Source organism: Scomber japonicus, chromosome 4, assembly GCF_027409825.1.
Source record: "Scomber japonicus isolate fScoJap1 chromosome 4, fScoJap1.pri, whole genome shotgun sequence".
Lineage (NCBI taxonomy): Eukaryota > Metazoa > Chordata > Actinopteri > Scombriformes > Scombridae > Scomber > Scomber japonicus.
The window spans coordinates 20,927,036-20,942,562 of NC_070581.1; the positions used below are offsets into that span (position 1 = coordinate 20,927,036).

A 15,527-nucleotide genomic window follows, 5' to 3' on the forward strand; every position below is an offset into this window, starting at 1 on the left:
CACTTGTTAACTGTTTATTGGATGCCTGCAAAGTATTTTTAAACACATTTTCGAGAAAGCTACAAAAAGGCAGTTCATCACTACAGCATGATAAATTACGTGACGGTAATGGACAAAGAGTTTATACACACTGTCACATCTTGCTGAGCAAACATAACCAAATAAAGACTTCTTATAATCCATGTGGAAACAAGACATGAAAACAAACACAATTTTGGACAATAAAAACATTTCAGCTGATAGCTAAAAGGGTTCCTTCCATTAAAGAAGGTGGAATCAACCCTGTGTGTTTTAGTGCCCATTTTAAGTATCAATTTTAATTTCTAATTGTTCAATTGTTTTACAATTTTCACATCCACAATGACTGAAACCAGAATGTCAACACTATTAACTGGTATATTAATGTCAAAGCAAAAACAAATATGAATCAAAACTGTCTATTAATGTTAAACCCTGTTCACTGTAACACATCTAAATTATTACTGCTGTGGCCAATAATGACTAGAATTCACACAATAAGGTGCATGGAGGTCACCTGTGTGTCATCAGCACATAACAAAAGGTACTGCACTATGCACTTAAAAGCTGCCAAAAGATGAGATTAAAGTTTGTCTACAATCACAGTTCCAGAGGATGACAAACAATGGCTGACAATTTTGCCCTTCTTTAGATTTACAAAATAAAAAACTATATACACAGGAGAACATACAGTCATATATATGTCACATGCAGTCATAACTATATTTAGAGGGTTTTCCAGGCACACTGCAACAGCCAACTGAAGCGCAGCCAGTGACTAGAAGTACATCATCTCCACCATGAAGCATGGCATTCAAAACATGATACTGTAAGAGATGCTTCACTGCAGCAGGACCTCGAATACTTATGAAGGTAGAATGATTGCAGAAAGAAAAATACAAAGAAAACCTGCTCCAGTCTGAAAGAGAAGTGCAAATTGACACATCTATTTACTTTCCAGCAAGACTAAGACCTCAAAAATAAAGCTAAAAGGTATGACAGCTATGGCTTAAAAATAACTAAATCAATATCCTGCAGTGGCAAAGTCAGACCAGAACTAAACCCATCTGAGAACTTGCCAACTGCACTTCATCGACTGTCCCCATGTAACCTAACAGAGTTTGAGCAGTTGCACAGGTGCAAAGCTACCAAAACTGAAGGCTGCAGTGTCACAACGATTTCAACTGAAAAGGGTAAGCAAAGATTATGTATTATGTTATTTCAAATTTGTACAGACTTGTTTTCACTTTGACATTAAAGCCTCTTTGTTAATTAGTGTCAGAACCATCTTAATTACAGCCACTGTAATTCAATTTTGTAAAACTTGTCAACATGGAAAAGACATAGGAAAGAGTCCTGGTACAAAACAAACTGAGTGTGTCCATAGTTGCTCCCTGTAAACACCGCAGACTGCCAGAGTACTCTAGGTGTTTTGAGTCCACATTTCCTCAGTTTCAGAAAGTGTTCTTGATCTTGCTGGCTACCTGCGCTAAGATCTCTCCTGTCTTCTTCTGCCAGTTCAGGACGTGTTTTGACTCGGCGCACCACAGCTCTCCATGGCGAGGCTCTGCATTCTCACAGCGCTTTCGTACCTCTTCCTGTTGTTCCTGATGGACGGAGAACATTGCAGTTAAGCACCTGCGACGCCACACATGCACTGGGCCACACACGCTGTCAATCTACCACAGCTGTTATCATTAATGGTATTTCAAAACCATTTGACAACACTTGTAACTAGATACACTGATATAACAGTAACAGTACACGTCTGGGATTTAAACTCTTCCTCCTATAAGTGGGAAAAATAGACTAATAGACTAATGTTTATTTCTTGATTTCCTCTCTCCAACTACTTTTTTCAATAACTTTGTATCTTGTGCAGAACATTCATCAGTGCAGTCATAACACATGCTTCTCAAATGAACCAACAACGCATTAATTGAACTTCAAGGACCAGTGTGTAGAGTTTGTGGCTTCTAGCAGAACAGACTTGGCACAAATTAAAAGGGAGTATTAGAAGTATTCATAAGTATGTTTTCATTAATGTATAATCCAATGAAAATAAGAACTGTTGTGTTTTCATTACCCTTAGAATGAGCAATTTATAACTATATGAGGAGAAGGTCCTCTTCAACAGAGCAGGGCATGTTGCACCGCCCTGTTTCTACAGTAGCCCAGAACGGACAAACCAAACAGTCGTCCTAAAGAGGGCCTTTTCGTGTTTCAGGCGAGCTTAACAGCCAGTGTAGGTTCTCCTACATGCCTGGACGGGGAGGGGGAGAGTGGAGGGGTATTCATTTGGTTGCAATCTACAACCTCACCGCTAGATGTCACTAAATCCTACACACTGGTCCTTTAAAATCTGATAGCAGAATTTGTCAACCACAAGTGAACCCTTTTGTACAAGATCTACTTGTTCCAGTATGTAGTGATAATTCATTTAGCAGAAATGGAAATGTGACCACTGACAAACACACAAAGTGGCACTAGTCTTTTACCCTGTCTAAAACAGACAATAAGATGCTTACCTCTGTGCCATGCTGCAGCTCAAACTTATAGAAGAGAGCCCACGCATCTCCCAGGTCTGGCTCGATCTTTACTGTTCGGAGAAACCACTCTCTGGCTTTGGTGATCTTGCGCTCACTCCAGAACAACCTAAAATGCGTGAAATAGGAAACAATAAAAAGTCATGAATATACTGTAAAATCCAAATGCACAGAATGACAAATATACTTTAATCAAGACCTGCACTAAGAGCAAAGCATAGAGGAGGGATTAAAAATGATGAGTCATACTTGGCTACAGCGAGTAGGACATGGGGATCATGTTCACATTTCTTTAAAGCATCCACACTCTTAGTCTTCCTCTGCGGCCTGGCCTCCAAAAACACGGCCTCTGCCCACAGGATACCTTGTAGGGTAAAAAAAAGGAGAGGGGTTAAACAAAGAATTTGAGATTACAAACTGTACTGCAAGTGATTGTTTGTATGACAACTTTTACAAAAGCAATACTGTCTTGTTCTGAAGATTTTCTTTTTAAGAAACACATTTAAATATATTGAAGTGTACTGTAAGTTACTGCTGTAATTGAAAGATCACACGTCATTTGTTTGAATTTTGCTCTGCAATAGAGAATGACAAATAAAGAACTACTGGATCCTTTCTGGGTTGAGAAAATTCTTCTGGGTCTCTTTTAAAATCCATTGTCATCAAATTAAACACCACCATTTTTTTGGTTTCAGTTAAAGAAAAAAAGGTCTTTCCCTACAGTGGCAACATATTCTCACCTGAATTGGGGCACTCCTGCAGGGCTTTGGCCATCAGTGTGTTGGAAATATTCTTCAGTCCTGCCCGGAACTCCAGTCTGACTGACTCCAACCTGGTTAATGTGAAACAAAAATCATTTTAAAGATAAGACAAGATAAGATAATATTTTATTAGTCCCACAATGGGGAATTTTACAGGGTCACAATAACAAAGTAAAAAATATAAAGCATCAATAAAAAGAGGCACAGATTGTACGTGTCAGTTTCGTCTCATAATATTGAGTGTCGTTAAAATGTTTTTTTTTTACATGTGTGGCAAAAGCAAAGTAATCACAAATGAATTCATCCTAACTACTTTGTTTTTAAAAATACGTTTTCTGTCATATACATTTTTATTGTCCGTACAGAAATCAATCAATCTGTGCCTTTATTTTCTCTATCTTGTAGTGTAGTGAAAGGGTTCCCAAAAGCCAAAATTATTTCCACAAAGGAAAAAGAGGGAAGCCACTTGAATGCAGAAGTAAATATTTTAACATATATCCCATTAAAAGGCATAGGACAAAAATATTGATATTCCCTCTGCCCCGGTGACACTTTTCTCAGGCAGCATCCTGCTTTTGCATTCAAGTGTCTTACCACATTTACTTTGTTATGTATTTCCTCACCATAGCTCAGGACTTTGGGGGTTCTTGAGTCGTGCCTTCTCCAGGATTGCTCTGGCTCTGGTCAGCTGTCCCACTCTTTCTTCAAGACGAGACAGCAGCAACCACAGGGCCACCGAGTGAGGACATTTTTTCAACTGCAGCAACAAACATGGATATGATTTTAGAATTATTAAAGAAACAAATCATTTTCATCAAAAACAAATACAAACCAAAAGAAAACAGTTCTCTAAGTTGTAAGCAAACCCTTGTCTGAAACACTCCCCCCTGTCTCACCCCTTGGTTGTAAGCCTCTCTGGCTTTATCCATGTTTTCACACTGCTCCTCGATTTGGCCTCTCATCATCCAAAGTTTAGGGAAGTCCTCATAGTGTTTCAGGGCCTCAGTGCACAACTCCTGGGCAGCCTCTATGTTCCCCAACACCCACTCCAACTTCACTGACTTCATAAACACCTGTACAGATGCAAACACAAACACACACACACACACACACACACACACACTTTTAATTCATGAAATATGTATATACAGAAACCCCCTTTCAAAATCCCCTGGGCTTGACATATACTTGACATGTATTCATTTTGTTGAAAAGTAATTTGAAATACTTATTTCAGCCCAATTTGTACAATGTTACTAGCTTTCAAATACCAGCTTTCTAGGTCACAGCCAAATGCTTAACTGCTTCATTAGCACTACATGGATGTCTTATCGAACAGGACAATCAGTGCAGCCAACACTGAAGCATGTTCTCTTAGTCATCTGCCAGCAAATACAGTACAGATTACTTACAGCAGTGTAGCCAGATAACCTGATACAAGTTTATGAGCAATGCTGACAGCATAGAGTAGTGCTAACTATATGGAAGTTTAGAAACCTAGCAAGCCTGAACCTGAGAAAAAACAAATGTTTGTAGAAGACACTTCAATGTAACAACTTACTTGTAAACACTGGTTTTAAACTGAAGATTATTAAACCTGATAATGCAGCTACCCCTTAACCATGGATAAGCACACCAAAATCACATCATTCCAAAACAAACTGTCTGCACTATCAGAGAGGGTCAGGGCAGGAGTGAGTAAAAGGACAGGACTATTTAAATACACAAGCAGTCTGGCCCTTAACAAATTCATAAATCAAAACAGACAAAGAAAGCAAAGTCTAATTTATACAATAAATATTCGGCAATAGTGATGACAAATTCCTAAAATTCATTTTAGATAGTAATATTGAGTCTGTTTTCCAACAAGCCACTAAAAAGCAGCCAATGTATACTAAATACTATCTCTAAAATATTTGAGAGATGTTCATGATGTGATGGGAATCAGAGCAGTGGATTACACATTAAATCTTTTATTTATTCAGTGTTTAACGTGAAGCCATGATGGTTCTGATGAATGTGTTGTATAATGACAATTATCAACATAGATCAACATAACAAAAAACAGTTTTGGCTGTATTCTCCAGCCTCTATTCATTTCATGAATGCCCTGAGAAAAGTCAAAAAAGGTTTGAAAGGAAACACTTCTTTCTTAACTTCACCAAGTCAAGTGCAGAAGGACCCTTATGAGAATTTGAAACAGGAAAAACCCATGTCCTCTTTCCCATTTTCACACTCACCCTTGCAGTGGGGGCACTGCTGCGGGCCTTGGCCAGCAGTCGACGGGCTCTTTCATACTCATTATTCTCAGACTCCAGCTTGACGGCAGCTAGCCAGATCTCCTCACTGTTAGGGTTAGCCTAAAAACACATAGGAGAGTAAGAAATAAGAGTGTCTGGGTAAGAGGCGGAGAAACACTGAGTTGAAAAGAGGCTCACATGGATACTCTTAAAAACTTGAGACATATATAAAAGTTTCTCTCATCAACATTGCATGAATGTGTCACCTGGAAGGCTAAAGCAAGGATACTTCTGGCTGCAGGCACATCCTCGGCCAACCATTTGGACTTGGCCCCCATCAACCACAGGACTTCTGCCTTGGGACAGTGAGCCACAGCCCTCTGAAGCAGGGCCTCCAAAGACTCCCTGACGGACACATTGGGATATGAAGGACAAATGAAGGGGAGGAGCACAGTAGCAGTTGAATGAAGCGAGTGGAAAGTAAAAGGAGACAAAACAAGAATGTAAAGTAATAAAGTGTGTAATAAAGACAGACTCCTAATAAAGTGATTACATAATACATTCATAAATAAAATGTGATGTAATGTTTGCTACATTTAAAAACAAATCTGGTCACCTGGTGCCGTGGTTTTTTTCAAAGTAGGCAGCTCTAAGCCAGACACTTTTTTTACTAGGAAACACCTGCAGAGCATGAGCGTAGATGGCCCTGGCACACTCGAGCGCTCCGTGGGATACACACTGAAAAAAAACCACACAAAGTATTTTTAGTGAAGATGAACTCTGACAGTAGTATATGAATGTATATGAATGACCCACTTCAGGTGTCAGGGTCTGAGCATGACCTGTGTAAGACTGATACACAAATACTCACACTGTCTGCATCCTCCATCCAGGTGTGTTTGCGGTCCTCCTCCTCAATGCCAATCCCTATGACTGCCCTTATCACAGCCTGGCAGGTAGCCACACTGCCTGCTTTGTCACACTCCTCTGCATCCTGCAAAACAAGAAGAGACATTAATGAGGAAAGAGATTGTGTGTGGTACCGACAAGAAGAATATTAGAGTGAAGTCATGAACTCCTGACCTCAATAGTAGGTCAGCCATGCAAAGAAATTGATGGAGCCATTTATGTGGAAATTAATACACATCTCATATGTCAAGAAAAATAACCTTAAACAAACCTGGATTACTTATCCATGTTGAGTTTATAAATAAATAGTATTTTGTAACAAGGTTATCTCTGCATAGATTGACTTTTCTGGGGGAAGATCAGGGTACTAGCTCAGGGACTCATTACACACAAAAGAACTCTTTTAGGCACGTCCAAATCCTGTCATTTTAAAGTTCATCTGCTGTTGGTGCTATGATGAAGCATAAAGGATTGCAGTGACGGCCAATGATTGCAAAACAAGTGAAGTGCACAAAATGCCAGTCACAGTGCTGGCTTGTATTCTGTTGCACCCAGATGTAATAGTCGAGGGCCGCTTTGCCAAAGTATTTTGGCATGATATCAAAGCTGAAAAACACAACTAAGCTGAAAAACACTGCTGTGAGACAATCGTTAATTTTTTGTTGTTTTTTGACATTAGAACTGAGAAGTATATCCAGATATACAAACAAACAGTTTCAGATATAAAAAATAAGAATAGTGATTTATAATACTAATTTATATTCATCAGCTGATTGTAATTGAAACTACAGGCTTGTTTTACTCCGGCTTGTTTTTACATGTCATCGATGTGTGCATGAAAGAACTTGAGTGGAAAATTAGAAAAAAGTTAAAACATTACGAAAAATGTTTTAACGCTTGACTGAGGTGAAGAGAGGCAAAAAATTATAGCAGATGTAAGCGCCAGAGATCTGAGTTGACTGATAAGGAGACTAATGTTACTCAAATTACTACATGAAAAAAAAAAAAAAAACATTTTTTTCCCCCAACATCACTTTCATTTCTTTGAGGTTTGAGTGGTGCTATTTAATCAAGTCATCTAGATGCACCCTCTTCATCTGCAATGGTTTAATGACATTGGACTTGAGAATTAGCATCATGATATGCCCAAACTCCTAACATACGCATAACAGAGTTGGATATTAATTTGCATTTTTTTTTTTCTATTTTAAATTTTAATTTTAAATTTGCACTAAATATGGATGGAAACTTGCCTAGTGACAATTTTGATCAAGACCTGTACCTTTAATCTCTAATATTCACAATACCACCTCTAATAATCTGTCCATCTTAATTTACATTTTTTTTGGACGAGGAGCTAATATGATGAATTCTAATGAAACCCTTCTAATGAAACTGTTAGTCATCAAATATGAAGCCCTTGATATCTCTGTCCTAACTTGAAGATTTGCTATCATGACAGTATATTGTTTCTTGTGGCCTCAGGGAATGCAATTATTCATTCAATGGAGGCAGCTCTACCATAAACTGCTATCGAAACCCTGCTTGCTCCCTCTTTCTCCGTGATGTCAGAAACCACAAAGGCACAGGAACACACCTGTATCCACTGCTCTCTGTTGATCTCCACACCATTTGCGCGTAATGAAGTGATTGCTCTGTCTATGATCTTTTCCACCATCTGAGTGTTGCCATTGGCCTCTTCCAACTTGGCTGCGGTGATCCAAATGTGGCGATCGGTGGGGATGTTCTCTCGGGCTTTGTTCAAGACGCGACGGGCGTTCTCGTACGTCTCTAACCTTGCCAGTGCCAGCCACAGCTAGAGAGGACAGACAAGAGATAGTGAGACTTTCAGGTAGAACAAATGTCCATGTGTTGTATTGCAGAGTATGAATGGCATCTTGTTAATCCATAATGCAATGTTTCATGTTGGGAATAAAAAAACATGAAAGCGACATGTGTACCTCCACACTAGTGGGGCAACACTCCACAGCTCTGCTAAGCATGATCCTGGCATCCTCTGGCTCCTCCAGCTCCACGGCTGTCTTCCACAGTCGAACTGACTTGGACACGTTCTCCAGGGCTACACAGGAAACAATTGCACAACTATTCAGTAATTTCATTGTCTAAGCAACTTGCAGCAAGTGGGCAGGTCAATGTGTTGCTCAGGGCAATAAACTAGCTGTGAGAGGATTTTGTTGGATCTTGTTACAGAATCTCTATAAACCAATTGGCCACTCTGGCACAATGATGGCAATGTTTCTACAACCGAGAATACACAGAGCTAATTCTATTTACACTGGCAAGGCATTATGTAACAGTAACACCCATGGAAATGGAAGCAGTAGATATTACAGTGAACACACAAGTAATAAAAACACTCAATAGCACATTAAGCATTTCTACTAAAATTCACTAGTGTCTGGGTCACAAGTGTCATGTGTGTAATGGAGAAAAGTAGAGCAGAGGCAACTGAACATGTAGAGGCAGATAAAGCTCTTACATGGAGGAAGCCTCACATCCATCTCTGTCAGTCGGGTATGCTGCTGGGAAATATTGGTGTGTGTGTGTGTGTGTGTATGTGTATATGTGCATGTGTGTGTGAATGTTGGGGCATTGACACCATGGTTCAAAGAGGGTGCTGGCCTTTATGAGAAGCCAGGACTACAGCTGCCGAATGTAATCCTTAGAAAATCTTATGCAATCTTATGTGTGCAGGGAGTGATTATGTCTGTGTGGGTGTTTTTACGAGGCACTGGACAAATTGAGACTGGTTTAGAATGGTTGCCCTGCAGAAATGAGTGTCTTCCTTTTTGGCAGGAGAAATTGTTACATTCACGTATGTGCTCCTCATAACAACACAAAAACAACTTACTCTTTTCAACTCTTCAACTGGACTCTCACAATGTTATGATGGATATACACAAACAGGAAACAGCTTAAAAGCATTGCTTGAGGACATTATTTTCATTTATTGTTGCAATTAATATTATTGTCTTACCCTTCCTGAGGACTCGTTTCTTGGCCCTGACATCTGTCTCCAGCTCTGCAGCTCTGATGTAGATGCGGACAGATTGTGGCAGGTGGCGGACAGCCTGGGCTACCACAGCCTTAGCTGTGTCACCGGGCTGGAGCCTGGCTGCCTCTAGCCACACATCCTCACTCTGATGGACAGAGAGAAATGCTTATATCAATGAGGGAAAGGACCACTTTCATCATTTGGAAGTTGGCCAAGCAGAATCATGTCATTTGATTAAACAACTGGTAATGCTGTCTGAAATGTTTGCTATTTAGCACTGTTGTTATAATGGGAGCCCAACAGATATATCGGTCAGCTGATATTATCAACTGATATTGGCCTCCTCTGATACATCCCCAATAAACCAATAATAAACCAAATAATTTTTACACGTGTTTAAGCCTTCAACAGATTTAGTTTGCTTGTTGGGCATCTTTTACCTTGGGACACATCTCAGTGCCTTTCATGATGAGGTTCCTGGCCACCTGAAGTTTGCCCGTGACCTCCTCGAGCCTGGCAGAGGCAATCCAGGCAGGTGGGTGATGGGGATTGGTCTCCCTCACTGATTTCAGCAGCAGGCGAGCCTTTTTGATGTCACTGGTTATGCAGAGCCAAAGATAAACCATTAGGCATGCAACAATTTATTTTACACAAAAAAACAACATGGACTTCTAGTGTCACCAGTGTGTCTCTACCTGATATCTCCTCCATGCGTGGGGATCATGGAGTTGAGATCTGTCAGGTAACCCTTAGGATCCACCACTGTCTGTCCACTCACTGAGTCAGATACCTAGAGGCAAAAAGGCAGACAGAGGTGAAAAATAATCTATATATAAATTCTCTGTATCAGGCATACAAACAGCAGAGTCCAAAAAAGCCTACATGATGGCTTCATCTTCAAGCTATTACTGCTGCTGTCAGTCTTGTATTATTACTTTTCTTTCTCTGCTTGTATGAATCACAGAACAGGAGAAAAGTGAAAGCGGTGGTGGATGATGCATGATTTACCTGACTGAGCCTCATATCCATGAGTGTGTTCCTGGCCTGACCAATTTTCCTCATGTCCAGCTCTCCTGTCCCCGGTGTCATCAAGCCAGGGGTCATGCCTCCTGGGTAAGGGGTGTTCAGACCTCCCAGCTAATGAAGAGAGAATGTAATGACAATGAAGTGGAACATCACAGTCTCTGTCTTGTCTTGAGTCTTGTTACTGCATGGCAAAAAGACTTGATACATAGGCCTAGATCATATGTCAATTTTATCCAAGTAAATGATACTTGAGAAAATTCATACTATAGATATAGAGGGTTGTGTGTTTCATAGTGATACTGTGAACCAGAAAAAACGACTACCTTTTAATCAACCGACCATGCTTTCTATTCAAATACTGGATAACGTGTACAGCTTGCACACACAGTGAATCAGAGTAATCAATTAATAATATATGTTAAGTGACATGAGAGGCCCTGTGACTAATATCAGCTGACATACACTACATACACTAAATGGGAAAATGTGTCCAAACCTTTGATTGGTACTGTATATGCGTTTTCAGTTATAAGGCTGATTTTGTTTTCTCTATAACAATTTGACAGAATCGTTTATTCATTCTTAGTTACAATCTTTATCATAACAATGCCATATTCATTATGCAGGGACGTCCACTTCCACTGTGACTACATTGTTGCAAGAAGAAATTGATCATTTGCACACTGTGTGAATTGTAAGTGATATTTTGCTCACAGTGAGATATCCTGACTCCTGCTGGTGCAGGTTGAAACTACATAATGTGTGTTAAGTGTAGTCTTTTTGTGTAGATTCCTAGCGTCTGTATGTATACTAACCCCCTGCAGAGGGTCGACACTGGTGTGGTTCTCTCCAGTCTGCAGATGTTTGGAGAAGAAGCTGTCGGGGACAGGGGTGAGTTTCTCATAGCGAGGGTTCCTCTGGCGCTTATTCCTGGCATCTCCCACCTCTGGGATGCTCAGCCACTCCTCCTCTGACACCTCTGCCAATTTCCTCTGTGTAGAGATGGGAAATGGTGTGAAGAAGGATGAAAAGGAGATGTGGATGTTGGAGTGTCAGCATTGTTGTTGCAATTTCTCTCTAATCATAAGACAGTGCAAAGAAGTCCAGGTGTGCCAAAATACTGATATGTAAAATTTGGAAAATATTGTCATGAGTGTGTGACTTTCCTCACTCATTTCTGATTCAGCAAAGGCACATGTGGCTTCTTTGTAACAGACTTACAGGTACATACTGCTGTGATCTTGTCAAAAACCCTTAAATCCTGTTACCAGTGATTTTCAGTTTTACTACAATCACAGTACTTCATAATTTTCTGATTAGAAGATAAATATCTACCGGCTTCAGCATAAGCAACCCTAGTGAATCCAACTTAATAATCTTTAAATGAAAAAAAAATTAGGTGCATGTATGTACAATTTTGTACCTTTAGATCTGAGAACTGCTGCTGGATTTTGGGTCGCTCCATACGGTATTTCTCAATTTCTTCCTTTTCTCTCAGCTCCCTGAAAAATACACAGGAACATGTCAAATATGAGTGCACTTGTAAATATGTGTATGTAAACTCATATGACAGAATAGTCTGTGTTTTTTAGCAACCTTCTTTCTTTGCGTCTTTCATCCATCCTCTTGTCCAGTGCTGCATATATAGCGTCTGCTTCTTCATCATCTTTCTCATATGGTCCACTGGAGAACAAGCTACCTGCATATCCATTAAACTACAAAAAAAGACAGTATAATGTCATTAAAATTAGATATAAGCAGAGTTACCTTGTCAACCTTTCACCTATAAACATTTTAATTTAAATCAGAAACAGTTCAATCAAAAGCACCTCATCATAGTTGGTGTCATTCAAATCTTCATCATCATCATCCTGGTTCTTTTTCATTTGGTCCCCAACTGTCCTCTTCCCTGGGGGTGCATGTCGGTCATCAACTGGATCATTGGCATCACGAGCAGGACCGATATCGGATCGGGTGGTGAAACCAGTAGCACTGAATAGAAACAATTCATAAAAATTAAAAAAGTAGATTAATCATAGAGAGGCTTGTGATAAACATGCATGGAAAAGTCTAATAAATAGCACGAATAAATAACATGACTTAACAACGTGACTTATATGCTTTCAGCACTGTTATGATGCTTTAATGGACTGTACTTTGCTGGATGTGCGACGTAAAGAGCAGTTTCATAACAATACAATTCAGCTATTTAATAGGGCAACCGCTTGTGCAAAGAAAGTGTTCCTGTGTCTCTTGGTGGAGGTTTTTAGGGATCTCAGTCCAGGAAGAGATGAGTTGGAGATTAACTTGCTCCGGGTGGATCAGCAAGATAGAAGTGATGTGATCAACCACCACAAGCCCAGTTTTGCTGTGGGGTTACAGCAGGCGTCAATCCCCCTCTTAAGAGGACAGTGTGCTGAGATCACAACGATAATCCATTCAATATTTATTTCAGCACTCTTTGTGTCCTGTTTACAGTTAAGAGAAATATATTCACCTGTATATAGACATTGTAAGTGTCTAGTTGTTGTTACCAAATCTATGGGACTTGTACATAATATTGGTATGTGTATGTTCACTTGACTTATCATTGTCACAAGTGTTTGATGACTACATTGAAGAGATAATTGCAACAACAACAAAAAAGTATGTTTACGTTTATTCTATATATGTAAAATTGTCGGCTGACATCTCAATATCGGATTTTTACTACTTAATAGTAGTATCACCATCGGTCCAGTATCGGCTGGGCTCCAGAAAAATACTGGACCATTGAGTTGTACTCTGATATTGTTTAGGAGGTAATAACTAGAGTTCCGCTCATTAACTTAATGCTAATATAATTTAATTGACTGGTTACTGTTACGTGCGAGAATAATTAATGTACCATTATTGTAAGATTAAATGATGTTGCCAACACAAACCAAACTTCAGCTCTAGCGCCGACTTCATCCAGCAGTCATACGGTAACCTCTCCGTAGCTTATTGAGCTAGTTAGCTTACCCTCTGCCGAGACCGGGGACATATCCCAGCGGAGCGGGCATCCCCAGGAACGGCTTCTTCTTTTTACCCATAAGCGGAGAGGCGAGGGGCATGATCGGGGGCCCACCGCCAGCCCCCGCCGCCCCGGCGCCTCCCGCCGATGCTTTGGAGACAATTTTGGGCGCTTGTTTTGCAGCACTAGCCATCGTTGCATCCACGACGAGCAACCTCACTGCCGGATAAACAACAGTCTCACATCCGCTCACGGCAAACAGCGACCCCGTCCTTCCGGAAATGTCCGCTGGTTCTTGTAACAGCGCCCCCACAAGACAGGGAGGTCAGTTTTATTTTCATCTTAACGTAGTATATTAAGTTCAAAATGATTGATGCGAATGTATGTAATGTATTTTTTACAGCTTTCACTGTGTGACTTTGTGATTGATATATTTTTTAATTTGACATATTTGTAATGATTCATGCTCATCTTAGTTTCCCATGGCAGCCACAGGAGGGGGCCACAAGCTGACTAATAGGCTGTAAATAATAAGCTATTAAATACAATTCAAACTTCACCTATAAGATACATACTAAGGCATTCCTCCATGGACTCAATAGTGTATGCCTATTTACACTCGATTTCAGATGCTCAGTCATTAAATATCTGAGTATTTAGCATGAAGCAGTTTAATAATATGGAAAATGCTCAAATTTGATGAACTATTGTGGGATTTGGAGTTACCTACTCTTTTCACCACTCTTTTGCCAGGAGGCAAACCAATGTTGGCTCCTGCCTTTTTTATCAGCTTGTTGAACTAATTTAGGTCCTCTGACTTCAACAGACAACAGCATAAAAAGCACACTAACTAAAATACTTTGCTAAAACACATGCAAGAGTGACCTGCTGACATTAAATGAAAGGACAGATGTTTGTACATTATTATACTTTACTGTAATATTCTCATAATTATTTTCTGTAAGGACATTAATGCAAACTTTAATAGCAACTAAATTCAATTTAGTGACCAGTATAATATGCTCTGTTGTTACATTTTAAAGGATAATTTAATTCACAGCATATATATTATCAGTCAAAAGTTTCAACACGCAATATCCTTGAAAAGGAAAAGAAAGTGTGTCTAAACTTTTGACTGGTAATGTATGACATAGCTGACATTTGCCTGAAGAAACAATTGGGCCTTGAAGGTTGAAACAATTCTTCCCATTTTTCATAATCTCAGGGTTTTTATTGGATCGTAACTGAAGCATACTCTGGCACTCAGTAGAGTTGTTAATAAAATATTGAAGTGTACTTGAGGCAGTTTTCTTAAAGAGGTTATTTAGATGTGTAGAGTTGATGGAGCCATACATTTTTAGTGATTTCAATGTTTCTGACAGACATGTTTTAGTTATGTTATAGCAATAACTATGAGTATTATTGAGTATATATATATATATATTTGAGTAAAAAATATCCATGTTGGAGAGTCTATATCCAAACATGAGACAGGAGACTGCAATAAAGGTAATTACATTGTAACATGACATCTCTGCATTTCATCCCCTGAGATGAAGTGCGGCCATACATCAATTAGTTTCAATCACGTTTAACCTCACCCATCCGCAGTTTGAGCCTTGGCCGGGGTCCTTACATTTTTCTTCATTTACATCGCCTGGAGGGCAGACATTATTTCACTCCTGGGAGAAGATGTTATGATGAAAATGGCCTGTCAGACACATTAGAAGATATATAGCTCACACAGCAAAGGACCAATTAAACCATGAAGCGCAACTCAAACCTTGATTTCACTCAGCTATTGCATTGCCTCTTTTTTCTGTGATTAGTTCAATGATCAATGCTTCAATGATTTTAGTCAAATGATTTTCATAATCAAATATACAAGCCAGCATTATGTGTATCATGAATTTACATCATATGTTTTATATAATAAGAGAAAGGCAGTAAAACAACAACAGATTAGATGTCAGTGTGCTGAGCATAGTGCTGACCCATGGATGACTGATCCAGGTC

General features: G+C 39.6%; 1 protein-coding gene across 1 annotated transcript; it reads right to left on the reverse strand.

The window, feature by feature from the left end:
- prpf6 (PRP6 pre-mRNA processing factor 6 homolog (S. cerevisiae)) lies at window positions 1-13,720 on the reverse strand. The gene is made up of 21 exons (XM_053318426.1): window positions 13,520-13,720; window positions 12,346-12,508; window positions 12,113-12,231; window positions 11,940-12,018; window positions 11,332-11,508; window positions 10,499-10,627; window positions 10,186-10,280; window positions 9,931-10,087; window positions 9,473-9,635; window positions 8,436-8,554; window positions 8,072-8,290; window positions 6,437-6,559; window positions 6,182-6,303; window positions 5,832-5,970; window positions 5,566-5,685; window positions 4,222-4,398; window positions 3,949-4,082; window positions 3,305-3,396; window positions 2,814-2,928; window positions 2,547-2,673; window positions 1-1,625 (listed from the first exon to the last, which is right to left on the reverse strand). The coding sequence occupies exons 1-21, from the start codon at window positions 13,702-13,704 to the stop codon at window positions 1,473-1,475; spliced, it is 2,907 nt and encodes a 968-aa protein (XP_053174401.1). The 5' UTR covers window positions 13,705-13,720; the 3' UTR covers window positions 1-1,472.
- Between the last annotated feature and the right edge of the window lie 1,807 nt (window positions 13,721-15,527).